The sequence below is a fragment of the Gymnoscopelus braueri genome, assembly GCF_963280865.1.
Source record: "Gymnoscopelus braueri genome assembly, chromosome: 10".
Lineage (NCBI taxonomy): Eukaryota > Metazoa > Chordata > Actinopteri > Myctophiformes > Myctophidae > Gymnoscopelus > Gymnoscopelus braueri.
This window is the reverse complement of record NC_137611.1, coordinates 31,751,870-31,766,150: the sequence shown is the minus strand read 5'-3', so window position 1 is coordinate 31,766,150 and position 14,281 is coordinate 31,751,870. Positions and strand designations below refer to the sequence as shown.

The 14,281-nt window shown below is 46.0% G+C and overlaps 1 protein-coding gene across 1 annotated transcript; it reads left to right on the top strand.

Annotated features, from left to right (window-relative positions):
* The first annotated feature begins 1,199 nt into the window (after positions 1–1,199).
* LOC308093342 (NACHT, LRR and PYD domains-containing protein 7-like) lies at positions 1,200–2,708 on the top strand. The gene is made up of 3 exons (XM_080439676.1): positions 1,200–1,781; positions 1,874–2,044; positions 2,499–2,708. Exons 1-3 carry the CDS (start codon positions 1,273–1,275, stop codon positions 2,653–2,655), a joined length of 837 nt encoding a protein of 278 aa, XP_080295802.1. The 5' UTR covers positions 1,200–1,272; the 3' UTR covers positions 2,656–2,708.
* Positions 2,709–14,281: the final 11,573 nt, after the last annotated feature.

The window sequence follows — 14,281 nt, the reverse complement described above, 5'->3', positions numbered from 1 at the left end:
TCTTACGAAGAGCCGGAACAATAACAAAATCATAATCAATTGTTCTGACAAAACGTCCCACCACCTGCAATGTTTGATTGTTATATTGTATGTACAAATAATTAGCCATTTCTTGTCAGTGTAGTTTTTTCGACATTTCATTGGCCCAATTTTTACTTCAGGGTAAATGATGTGTGAGCCTATAGAGCAGGGGTGGGCAACTTTGATGATGGAGAGGGTATATTTATATACACTATATTTCAACACTCACTCCAGAGGGCCACATTGCATATACTGTCGGGCAGACACCTCTTTTAACTTTTTTCTTTTATCTTTTTTAAATGAATTAATCGCCATTCTATGTCACGCAAAAGTACCAAAAATATCCGATCTGCAAGCTCAAAACGTGTCACAGCGCAATGCAGTTTGAGCTTATAGATCTGCTATTTTTGCCATTTTTGAATTGGAATCCTGAAAAGTATTTTTTTAATTTAATCTATTTAGTTATACTTGACATGTTAACTTTATGAACTTAAATACAAATACATTGGACATAAAAAAGACAATAGAATTTTTATACTAGTCATTAAGCAACTAATATAGACTGAAGTAATTAAAGCGGGTCATGTTTGCACGATGTGCACCATGCATGGTGTGTCTCTCTAATGTTTAGAGAGACACACCAAGTTTAGAGAGACACACCATGCACGGTGCACATGCAGAATAGTCGGTTTTAGAACTGTTGTTTAAATATGTCAATAATTCATCTGATCTCAAATGAAAGATTGCTACATAATCCTACCACTGTTAAATGGCAACAACAGCAGACAAACAATCGCCCTTTTAACTTCAGAATTATCAAGTCCTCTCTTTTGAGGACCACATTTACCATAAGACGCACTTACTGACTTTTTTTTGTTTTTGTTTTTTTTAGAAACTCAACAACTCAAGTCTAATCGAAGGTCGAAGAATGAGAATTACAGTTTGATGGAACTTCTTCAGGTCTTTTTTGTTGACGTCAACACAGCAAGTCCAGAGACTATTCTGGCTCTCGGAAAACTGTCTTTTGAACAGCTGAAGAAAGGCAACGTCTTGTTCGATGAATCAGACCTGAGAAAGTATGACATTAATATCAGAGAAGCCTCAGCGTACTCAAGAGTGTTCACACACAAGAACGAGAATGTTCACACATTTCATGATGAAAAGCTGTTCTACTTTGTTCATCTGAGTGTTCAGGAGTTTCTGGCTGCTCTTTATGTCTTTCTCTCATTCAAGAATGATGGTCTCAACCTAATGTCACAAAAAAACTCCAAGTTCTCCAAGCTATTTAGACACAAATCTAAGAAGAACCTTTACCAGAGTGCTGTAGATGAGGCCTTAAAGAGTCCAAATGGACACCTGGACTTGTTCCTACGTTTCCTGCTGGGCCTCTCAGTGGAAACCAATCAAACTCTCTTAAAAAGGTTGTTAAAAAAAACAGAAAATAGTTCACAGACCAACCAAGAAACAGTCGAGTACATCAAGAAGAAGATCAGGGAAAATCTCCCTCAAGAGAAAGCAAACGGTCTGCTCCACTGTCTGAATGAGCTGAATGATCATTCTCTAGAGGAGGAGATCCAACAGTACCTGACCTCGGGAAGTATCTCCACAGACACACTTTCTCCTGCTCAGTGGTCCGTTTTGGCCTTCATGTTGCTGTCATCTGGAAAGGAGCTGGATGTGTTTGACCTGAAAAAATACTCTGCTCCAGAAGAGGCTCTTCTAAGACTGCTGCCCGTGGTCAAAGCCTCCAAAAGAATTCTGTAGGTGAACTAACACATGGATATATTATATGATCTTTCTTTTATAGGCAAGAAAATAGAAACATCTAATTGTAGTGCTATTCTTTCTTTAGGCTGAGTGGCTGCAACCTCTCCGAGAGATGTTGTGAGGGGTTATCATCAGTTCTCACCTCCAACTCTAGTGTTAGAGAATTGGACTTGACTAATAATGATCTGCAGGATTTAGGAATAATGAAGCTTTGTGTTGGACTAGCGAGTCCAAACTGTAGACTGGAGACCCTCAGGTCAGTATTCCTTAACCTTTTATATAAATGAGATATATCAATAATTCCATAACAGGCCAATTTGAATTACTTCCTGTCAAACGCGCAATAACTTATGAATACATTTTGCTTTCATTCACCTGTGTGAGTCCCATAGCTGCATGTTCCTCCAAACACACCTGATTTTAATTACAGGGCTACTCCTTTTTTAATCTCATTCAAGATGACGTCCTGACAGCTTATTATTAGTTTTAAACCTAAATAGTCTAAAATATGCATTTGAAAACATTTAGGCTAGAAATAAGCAATGTAGTGACATGTTTCAGTTTGTATAGAAAGGGGGCGTGTCTGATTAATATATATATTAAATTAAGCAACTTAAAAACTAAATGGGCCCCTGGCTCTCTCTCTCTGTGCGTGTGAGCGTGCGTGCATGCGTGTGTGTGTGCGTTCGCGCGTGTGTGTGTGTGAGTAGGTTGTCAGGCTGTATGGTCTCAGAGAAAGGCTGTTCTCATCTGGTCACAGCTCTGAGATCCAACCCCCATCTAGAAGTGTTGGATATAAGCTACAATCATCCAGGAAAATCAGAAGACACGCTGCGCTCTGCTGGACAACTGCAGATCCTCAGGTAGGGAGAGACTTGCTGCCAGTCATTGCAAACATTCTTAGTTGTTTAAGAGTAGTGAAATCATACTGTGATGCTGTATAGGGCCTGGCAAAAAAACCAAAGGGGGCGTCAACATGTGTCACTTGGTAACGGGGGCCATGTTGGGGGTCAGAGACTACATAATAATGACGCTATTCTTACAGATTGACGTGGATCACCTGGTTTTTGACGGAGGTTTAAACAGTGACTCTTCCGTGCTATTAGATACTTTATTGAATTACAATAACCCGTTATGCAAATACCTCCATCTTTGATGTACCCGAGTGCATTGTGGGCATGCGCAAAGTATTCTGGGGTTTGAAAGGTCCCCCCCCGCGTATCTTTGCAGATATAAATGAATACATAATAAAACATAGATTAATGACTTTACCATTAACCACCTATTTTATACCTAGGCTATTTGAAAATAGCAGATCTACAAGAGAACATTTTAGTACTTATACTTGTGGTACTTTAAGTACATATTGATGCACCCTCAGGAGACAATAGGGCACGTTTTCACCAACGCCATGGTATTGCACATTATGGACATGGTCTGACATGTGAAGGGACTTTCCATCCCTCAAAGCCTCAGCACCACCAGTTAAAATGTCAATGATTATCAAGGAGGAATTGAGTTCCCTTGACAAGGCTGGTGCCTGCTACTGTAAATGCAACACAAAACATATCAGGTTTGCATAAACACCTCACTGGCATTTTGGCATGGTGTAAAAACCAAATGTAATCATTCATGTGTTTTCTATGAGAGAATAAAACACATATTTAGTTGGTGATGATTACAGCTACATTACTAAATTCATACAAGACAGAGGGCTAAAATGTATAGGTGATTAAATATATATTGAAAGAGTTGCCTATTTATTGATGAACAAGACAGTAACAAAATGAAGTGCAGCAAACTGTGATAGGCTGATTCTTATTGATAGGCTACAGTGGTGTAAAGTAACTAAGTACATTTACTCAAGTACTGTACTTAAGTACAATTTAGAGGAACTGAACTGGAGTATTTCCAATTTTCAGTATTTATACTTCTACTCCACTACATCTCAGAGGCAAATATTGTACTTTTTTTAACATTTTGAACTTGTGAAATGGGACATTCTGCACAATGAGTACTTTTACTTTTGGTACTTTAAGTACATTTTGAAAATTTGATACCAATACTTTTGTACTTTTTGTACATTTAGAATTCTGAACTTTTACCTTTAACAGAGTATTTATGCATTGCAGTATTGATTCTTTTACTTAAGTAAAACATTTGAGTACTTTTTCCACCACTGTTGAGACTATACTTACTTTTGTCAAAGTAGGTTTCTATACCACTCTGTAACATATGTGGCTAGCTTGATGGGCTGTCTTCCCAACCATTTTGCAGGGTATCAGGATCGGGTAGGCAAATTATACCCCCATCTAAAATTAATTTGGACCGCCTCTGGTTCTGTATTTCTTTTTCATATTCTTTTGGTGAAGCCTTAGGTTGGAGATTTAAAATATATTTTTAAAATGTATTTGACACTACAATATCACAGTCTAATAAATACTGTCTTAATTGACAAACAGTCAAATGATTGAATTGATCCTCCGTGTCTGACATTCTGGCGTCATTGCACTTCAATCCAAGACTCTCAAAGCAAAGATACGCTGGGGGGGGGGGACTTTTCATACCCCAGAATGCTTTGCGCATACCCACAATGCAGTCGGGTACTTCAAAGATGGTGGTATCTGCGAAACGGGTTATGGTGCAGACTTGCTCAGTTTATAAATCCCATAACAGACGACATATCTTGAAATGTCAACATTGTTCGTTTTTTTTAAACGGCCACATTAATTCATCATACAAGACAGCTGTGTCGTGACCAGTGTTGCCGGATTTTGTGAGAGAAATAAGCAACCAGGTCTATGAAAAGAAGCCCAAAATAAGTGACTATTTTAGGCCACATGAGCACTTTAAACCTATATGCACCTATATGCATACAAGCTCACAACAAATAAAAAGCAATCACAATCCCTTCATTTCATTCAGTGTGCCTGCTTTTCTCTTTTCTCTGTCACCCCCTCTCCCTGTAAAAAGAGCTTTAACTTACATCTTAGGATAAGCCATATTCTTCATGCAACACATATAAGTTTCACCTTTCTCAGAGCATTGTCAACATTGCTCTGAAGCATTTTGTCACTGAACAGTTTTAGGCTACGGGTTGACTGTCACGCTCTCTCTCGACTCGATATTAAACACCACATTAATCTAAGCATATGCTGCCTGGCAGCTGCTATCCAAAGTGACGGACTGACTCTCTCTGGTTGAAATCAATGCTCAACGTCATGACGCTATCCAGTAAAATGACTGAAGTGAAAACACGCAAAAATTACTAGGTAGCTTACCGTACATTTAGTTGCCATAATATGTTGAGCGCGAGGTCATTTCTATCCATCCCGTTCACTATGTAGTCGGCAAAGAAGTACATTTAGGCCAACCCTAACTTTTAAAAATACCCGATTAAATTCAACCTTCAAAATGTTTAACAAATTAGACCCTTCCTGACAGTTGGAGCTGCCAGATCGTATCTTCACTGTATGATCCTATCACACATTGAATACTGTTTTACAAACTGGTCTAAAACCCATTGAACAGCTCTACAAAAGTGCGCTCAAAGTATTTGACAGGAAGCCTCACTCTTATCATCATTGTAACATACTCAGGAGGCTAAATTTTTTTAGCTCGACAACTTCAAAATGTTCAAACAGGTTGGCATCATATACAAGACCCTACATGGTCTGTGCCCGCCCCTAAGTGAATTCATTAAAAGGAAGCCTGAAAGAGGAATCAGTACCAGAGCAACCACTCGAGAAGTGCCGCACCGGCAAACAACTTTCGGTCAAAATGTCCTCTCAGTACAGGGTTGTGTAGCATGGAATGGCCTTCCTCTACGTATAAGGGATTGTGCTACATTTCCATCTTTTAAATTCAATGTGAAAAGATGGTTGCTTGAAAACCAAAGCTGCAACCATTTGTTATCATGTTTTAGGTTTATTTTTAGGCTATGTAATGTTATGTAAATGTATTCCACCGTTTGTCTGTCTGTTTTTCTGCTTTTATGTTTTGTGTGAGGACTGCGGATGAAAATGAGCATCTTTGCTAAATCCGGTGTATTTACGTTCATGTGACATTCATTAATATGCTCTGTCCTGTCTAAATAAACAAATAAAGTATAAGTAAGTAAATGTTTACAAACACAGACCACCATCACTCTCTAGTCTAAAGCGCATCTTTTTGTACTCTCTGACCCCCAACATGGCTGCAGCTGCTACGCTATGTGCCACGCCCCCTTGCTGACGACACATTGCCACGCAATATAGTAGTATTTAATGTTTAATGGCATGAATGCATTATCTGTCATTGTTTCTATTATCAAATATAATATACAGGCATGACTTTGTCTCTCCTTCACCCCAGTGACCATGGTGGAGAGTGCAGGCTGAAACCAGGTGTGAGGAAGTGTAAGTGTTTATTCTGTTTCAATCATGAAATCAAAGCAGCACACATCCTGCTATGTAGAACAGCCCATATAAACAGCAGCATGTGACTTTCACTTAACATAACTGTAATGTGTTTATATTAACAAAAACATGCATTATATTTCCTGGGGTTTATGACGTGACAAAAATAACAAAATAAAAAAGTACCTACTGTACTTCTCAAAGCTTTCAGCACTTCTTCTCTGAATGTAAACTCTCTGGCCTGTAAGAGCACACCAACAGGAGTGATTTAATTAAATAGAGCCTCTTTCTAACTAAACACATGTTGATGTGGGCTTAAATAGGGAACATTAACAATTATGGAGACATTTATTTAAGAGTCTCAATCACTTGAGACCTACGACGAATAGCCAAAATAGCCAATTTACAAGCTTGCAACGTGTTGCATCATGACGCACGCGTTGCAAGCTTCTATATCGGCTACTTTCACTGTCTTTTGACTTTTTGAAATACAGGTTATCAGTACAACCACTGGTTTGTTTACATCTAGGAGATACAATACTCTAAAAGAGACATACTGTAAACACCTTATAAGCAATAAAATACTGAGTAAATTACTTTAATTGTAATTAAGGAACATCTATTGATTTAAAACAAACATTAAAACAAACATTAAGACACAGAAACTATCTGGAGCTTTTATTTTGACTCTGTCCATCAATATATATATTGTGGAAGTTAGTGAGAATGAGACGAACAGACGGAGTATGGAGTCGCTGATCTTTACTTCCAAACAAATGCATCATGAATACAGGTCAAGTCACTTCCTCTTATCACTTCCCAATCTCCTCCCATTACCACCCCACCAATCCATTCTGAGGTGAGATACCTCCATCTAGTGTCCACCTATTATTAACTCTATGGTGTCCACCACACAGGCCCCCCCCCCCCCGAACACTCAGAATTGACATTCAGTGCAACAATAAACCCCCCAAAACAGTACACCCAGTGTCTTTAATCTCTTTTAGGAGGTCTGACCATGCGGCCATAGCGACTATATTTCACAGTCACAGGGAACGTGGAAGGGGAAAGGGTCGAGATAGGGGCAGGGGGACGTCCACGCCGCCGACGAGGCCTCGCCGGTGGAACAACAGGGGTACCCCCGGACGGAGGGCATGGAACAGGGGCAGCTTTGGGCGGCCGGCCCCGGCGTGGGGGCTGAGCCAGCTCCACCGGCTCGTCCGGGACCACATGAGCAGGCTTAAGGCGATCGACTGAAATCCGCTCTCTATTCCCCCCCATGTCCACCACAAAGTTCTTGGGGCCCGCCTCCAGGACGCGGAAGGGCCCGTCATAGGGAGCCTGCAGTGGAGAACGGTGGGCATCGTGACGGATGTACACGTAGCCGGCAGCCATCAGGTCTTTCGGAATGTAGGACTGGGGAAGGCAGTGGTGTGTGGGAACTGTGGCAAAAGCTCTCGCCGCGTCCTGGAAAGCAGACCGGTGAGCCGTTGTGGACCAGGGACCATTTACCAGGGGCGCGAGGAACCAGGGAGGAACTCCCCAGGAACCCTCAGCGGTTGACCGAAAACCAACTCAGCTGAAGAGGACTGCAGGTCTTCTTTAGGGGCAGAACGCAGGCCCAACATGACCCACGGCAGACGGTCGATCCAGTTGCTGTCTGTGAGAGTGGCTCGGAGAGCAGCCTTCATGGAGCGGTGGAAACGCTCACACATTCCGTTGGCCTTCGGGTTGTACGCTGTGGTACGATGGAGTTTCACCCCAAGTCTCTCAGCCACAGCATTCCACAGCTCAGACGTGAACTGGGCTCCCCTGTCCGACGTGAGATCCGATGGCGTGCCAAACCGGGTCACCCAGCCGGAGATTAACGCCCGGGCCACCTCTGCAGTTGTTGTAGAGGACAGGGGAACAACCTCTGGCCACCTGGTGGTCCTGTCCACCATAGTGAGGAGGTGAGTGAAACCCTGGGATGGGGGAAGTGGCCCCACCAGGTCCACGTGGACATGGTCAAACCGCCTCTCTGGAATGCGAAACGGCTCCAGGGGGGCCTTAATGTGACGCTGTACCTTGGCACGCTGGCACGCCACGCAGGAGGCAGCCCACTGTTTAACGTCCTTCCTAAGGCCCGGCCAGACGAACTTAGCCCCCACCAGCTTAACTGACGCCCTTACCCCGGGGTGTCAAAGGGCATGAATGGCGTCAAATACCTGGTGGCGCCAGTCAGTCAGAACCGTGGGCCGGGGCTGGCCAGTGGAAACATCACAGAGGAGCCTCCAGCCGCAGTCCTGTCACAGCCGTCCTGAACGCCTGAAGGCCTGAATCGGTGAGCTGGTCAGTGGCCATAGCAGCATAGTCAATGCCCAGGTGCATGGGACTGATGTGCGCCCGGGAGAGGCAGTCTGCCACCTGGTTATTTTTTCCGGCCACATGTTGAATGTCTGTCGTGAATTCTGATATGGCGGAAAGTTGGCGCTGCTGCCGACCCGACCACGGCTCGGTAGTTTTGGCCATGGCAAAGGTCAGGGGTTTGTGGTCCACAAACGAGGTGAACTCTCTGCCCTCCAGCAGGAACCTGAAGTGCCGTCCTCAACAGTCTTTCATGAGCCCTCAGTGTTCGTTATGTCCCCTAAAGAGAAAGGACGACATTCCAAACACTGTAGGGACAGATCCTGTGCATGCAATGCACATAATGAATCAAATGCAGGTAGAGAAACCAATTGCTATGAATCAAATGTCTCAAATGTATTGTGTAAAACAGGGGCTCTCTGTAAACGAAAATATTCTAACTGCGCCACAGCAGTTCCTTCTTCCGTCCGGCAGATGTCTGCAAAGCGCCACTGTGGGACGGTGGAAGGGCAAGATGGCCGCCTCCCTCAACCTCCCCAATATGGCGGAGGAGAGGCGGAAGTTTACATTGCAGAGGGCCCCGGTGTTATACCGGCGAAACTCCCCTGGTGGAACGAATGTTTCGTTCTGGGTAACGTCACCACACAAGATGGCCGCCTCCCTCGACCTACTCAAGATGGCGGACAAGGTGAGGCGGAAGTCGTCACATCAGAGAGCCCCGGTGTTACACCATCGACACTCCCCAGGTGCGGAGGGAGTTTCGTTCCGGGTAACTACAACACCGCAGAAGGGTTCCGATGTTACGTCACTCGGAGCGACGGCGTCCCCGGTTCCCATGGGAACGGGCTCGCGCTCCAAGACGGTGTCACCATTAGCCCAGCTAGCGCTAACGAGCAATGCTACAGGGCGGATGTCGACGTTGGGCAAGACTCCCGTGCCACGTCACAGGTCTTCCCCACATCCGGTGAACGGACAGACGCTACCGCTGCTGCCCCTCGTGGACGCCTCCTCGATGATCGTTGTGATCAATCCAGAGGCGTCTCTGGTTCCCATGGGAATTGGCACGAGCTCCACGGAGCAGGTGACGTCAGCAGCCCCCACCAACCCCTCGAATCCTCTCGCTCGGTGCTTTTCTCAATGGAAAGCTTGCAAACCGAATCCTTGGGTGCTTCGCACCGTGCTAAAGGGTTACAGGTTGCAATTCTCGAGCAAGCCTCCGCTAACAACCAAAGTGGTATTCTCTCGTGCGTCAGGCCAGGCGGCCATAACGCTGAGGGAGGAGGTTTTGTCTCTCCTGAGCAAGGGTGCGATCAGAGAATTATCCCCGGATCAGAACCCGCTGGGTTATTATTCGGAATATTTTCTGGTGAAAAAGAAAGGGGGGGGGGGCGTGAGACCTATTCTGAACCTGAAGGGTTTGAACAGATTTCTGAAGGTCTTCAACTTTCGAATGCTGACAACGTCAACGTTGTTACGCTCGATACGACAAGGGGATTGGTGGACGAGTATAGATCTCAAGGATGCCTATTTTCACGTCCCAATCTACCCGCCGCACCGGAAGTTCCTGCGCTTTGGCTACGAAGGCAAAGTGTACGAGTACACAATGCTACCGTTTGGCATGTCACTGAGCCCCCGGGTTTTCGTGAAATGCACGGAGGCGGCGATAGCTCCGCTGCGGCAGCAGGGTCTTCGTCTGGCGACGTACATAGACGACTGGCTGCTGGCAGCAGACTCGAGGGAGGAGGTGGCTCGGCACACAGGTTCACAATCAACGCTCGGAAGAGCGTTTTGATTCCGTCCCAACAAACCACGTTCGTGGGGATCTCACTGGATTCGACCACGATGGTGGTAGTCTCACCACGGTGTGTGGTGTCACTCGAGCCGTGGACACATGCGACCTTCTTGTCCGAAGGGGTCAAGATAGGCGCAGTAGTGTCACGGAAGGTGATTACCACGGACGCCAGCCTCTCAGGTTGGGGGGCTGTCCACGAAGGCTACTCAGCCAGGGGGTTGTGGGACTCCGCACTGAGGGAGGCCCACATCAACTACCTGGAGCTGTTGGCGGTCTTCCTCGCTCTCAAGTACTTCGAGAGCCGCATTGTGGGGTGTCATGTCCAGGTCAGAACGGACAATACCACAACGATGTGTTATGTCAATAAACAAGGAGGCTTGGGTTCCCTTGTGTTGGACAAACTAGCGCGCGAGCTGGCGCTCTGGAGCGTGCAACGCTTGGCTTCGCTACGCTCCACCCATGTGCCGGGCCTCCTGAACAGTGGGGCGGACCTGCTGTCCAGAGGGGGGCTCCGTTACGGGGAATGGTCGCTTTGCCCGAAGGCTGTGAACCTGATCTAGGCCCGGTTCGGCCGGGCTCAGGTCGACTTGTTTGCATCCAGAGAGAACGCGAAATGCTCACGGTTCTTCTCGTGAGGGACAGGGACCTGTCTTTGGGAGTGGACGCTCTGGCACACAGATGGCCGAGCGGACTACTATATGCTTTCCCGCCCCTGGAGCTGATCCCTCCGACGTTGGAGAAGATCAGAACCCAGGGTGGGACGGTTCTGCTGGTGGTGCCAGCATGGGGCGTGTGGAGGTCGGAGATCTCTCCTCTCCTCTACGACGAGCCGTGGCTTCTCCCTCTGTTCAGAGACCTTCTGAGACAGGGAGGGAACGAGGTTTTCCACGAGGACCCCCAGAGGCTAGACCTGTGGGTCTACCCCGTGAAAGGACGAGTCTGAGCTCGCAAGGACTGCCCCCTGACGTGGTAGCCACCATACAGGGGGCTAGGGCAGATTCTACCAGGCGTCAGTACGGTGGAATATGTTTGAGTCCTGGTGCCTGGAACAGTCACCGTCGGTGGTGGCTTTCCAGGCCCCTGTGAGAAGCATCCTGGTCTACCTACAGGACAGGTTGGACCAGGATTTGGCTTTCTCTACCATCAAGGTGTACCTGGCGGCCATTTCCGCTTGCCACGATGGGTTTGATGGCAAGTCGGTGGGCCATCACCCGCTAGTGCAACGGTTTATGGCCGGTGCTAAGCGGGCTAGGCCGGTCAACAGACCTTTGTTCCCGAAATGGGACCTAGCAGTGGTGCTGGAGGCACTGTGCCGCCCCCCTTTTGAGCCTTTTGAAACCGTGGATCTGAGGATCATGAGTCTCAAAACGGTGCTCCTGGTGGCCCTATGTACGGCTAAACGTGTCGGTGACATGCAGGCGCTCTCGGTGAGCCAGGACTGCATGTGGTTCTCAGACGACAGCAAGAGGGTTTTGCTGAAACCCAACTTGGCGTTTGTGTCTAAGACCGGCATGATAGCTAGGGCCCCGGTGGAACTGGGGGCTTTCCATCCACCGCCGTTCACATCGGCGGAGGATAAACGGTTGCACTGTCTCTGTCCGGTGAGAGCCTTGAGGCTTTACTGTCAGAAGACGGCGGTCGGCCGTGGGTCGTCTCAGCTCTTCGTCTCCTTTGGCCGGGGTCAGAGGAAGGCGGTGGCTAAACCGACTCTGTCCAAATGGATCGTGGAAGCGATTCGGTTGGCCTATGAGAGTGGTGGGTCTGTTGTCCCGGTGGGACTGAGGGCCCACTCTACTCGGGGTGTTGCTGCTTCCTGGGCCCTTTACAGAGGGGTGTTGATGCAGGAGATATCTGCGGCGAACTGGTCGTCTCCTTCGACCTTTGCGACCTTTTACAGCCTTGACGTGGCGGCATCTGAGATGGCGCACACAGTCTTGGGTGTAGCGGCTGGTTCAAGCCAGGGGAATGCAGAGCGTGCCTAGGGGCATGCTTTTCTTCCTGCTTGAGCGGCCTTTTAAGCCTCCCCTGGACCGGCTAGGCGGGGTCCGGGGAAGAGGAGGCCCTGGTTTCTCTTGTCACTAGTGGGTGGACTGGGGTCTGACCTGTCTAGTTTCATGAGACAGGACTTTTTGTCTGTCAGGGCCTTGCCTTTTGATCCTTTCCGCGTCTTGACCCAAGGGGTCAAGGGTGCCTGGGGGCCAAGCGGATGGGTAGGGTTGTGGACTGGGGGCTCCCCCAGGGGCCGTTTATGTGTCCCATAGTAAGCATATTGCTGGAGATACGCTATAATAACTAGGGGTTACGTATGTTACCCCAGTTTTATTAGTATCGTAAGCCATATGCTTACGTAAAACCCCTTCTGTTCGCGTTGTGGCGTGCAGAGTGAAGGTTTTCAGAGGGAGTGTCCAAGTGACGCGAGGGTATTTATACCCTTCCGGTTTACCGGTGTCGCGTAACATGACCCTATCCAATAGAAATTGTAACCGGGAGCCCATTTGTTGTGCTCTGCGCATCGCTAGGGGGCGATGATATCAGCATATTGCTTACGATACTAATAAAACTGGGGTTACATACGTAACCCCTAGATATGTGGAACTGGGTACCGGTCATGCGTGGTAATGTTATTGAAGCGACGGAAATCACCACATGGACGCCACTTCCCATCCGCCTTGGGGACCATGTGCAGAGTACTAAAATGTTTGAAAATAGCAGATCTAGAAGCTCACAACGCGTCGCGATGCGCTGTGAGCTTGTAGATCTGCTATTTTCAAATAGCCTAGGTATAAAATAGCACTAAAGTGGTTAGTGTATGTTTCATAGTATCATAATATATATCTGAAAAGTAACTAGTAACTAAAGTTTTCAAATCATTGTAGTGGAGTAAAAGTACAATACTTGCCTCTGAGATGTATGGAGTAGAAGTAAAAGTATTGGAAATTGGAAATACTCAAGTAAAGTACACATACCTCAAAATTTTACTTACAGTACTTAAAGGTAGGGTAAGTGATTTTCTTTGGTTAAAATAAGTGTTAAATAGCTCTATATTCTGATTGTACTCATTGCTATAGAGTGTTTGTTCAGTAAAAGGAGTCTCCTTGTCTCTCCAGCTCTTTATAAAACAGAAAATGCATTTTTGTTTCAGTTTCAGTTTCATTTCCAATTTTATCCAATCAGGATAGAGAACTCAATCAGGATATAGATTAAACAAGTGAAATTGGAAGTGATGACACTAAGAAATGAGCAGGCAAAATTGGAACTGGAACACTATAAAAATGAAGCTTAAAAATTGGTACTTTTTCCTGATTGGCTGAGATTTTGACACCTACCGGAAAATGTATTTTCTGTTTATTAAAGAGCTGGAGAGACATGGAGACTCCTGTTACTGAACAAACACACTATAGCAATGATTACTATCAGAATATAGTGCTTTAACCTTTTAACAAAATACTTTTTGTTTTAACCCAAAAATATCACTTACCCTACCTTTAAGTGAATGTACTTAGTTACTTTCCACCACTGGTAATTATACAGTCGCTGAACATTACTCTGAAAATGACAGATCTACAAGCTCTCAACGCATCACACCGTGATGCGTTGAGAGCTTGTAGATCTGTAATTTTCTGCCATTTTTTAAACAGTGCTCCTAGTCTTTAATAAGTTACATTTGTACATTATTATGAAGTTCTATATGATTGTAAACTGGTGTTGTGTTGTGTGTTGTTCTCTCATCAGATGTGTGTGAACTCACACTGGATCCATACACAGCCCACAGAAAACTCTCTCTGTCTGAGAACAAGAAGGAGGCGACACTGGGGGAGAAGGATCAACCATATCCAGACTATCCAGACAGATTTGACTCCTATCCACAGGTTCTGTGTCGAGAGAGTCTGCCTGACCGCAGTTACTGGGAAGTAGAGTGGAGTAGATCGGTTTTTATATCAGTGACACACAGAGGAAT

Coding starts and splice junctions, on each gene's coding strand:
- LOC308093342 (XM_080439676.1), top strand. CDS start 1,273: ATGTCACAAAAAAACTCCAAGTTCTCCAAGCTATTTAGACACAAATCT. Junction 1,782..1,873: donor AAAGCCTCCAAAAGAATTCT/GTAGGTGAACTA, acceptor TTCTTTCTTTAG/GCTGAGTGGCTGCAACCTCT. Junction 2,045..2,498: donor TGTAGACTGGAGACCCTCAG/GTCAGTATTCCT, acceptor GTGTGTGAGTAG/GTTGTCAGGCTGTATGGTCT.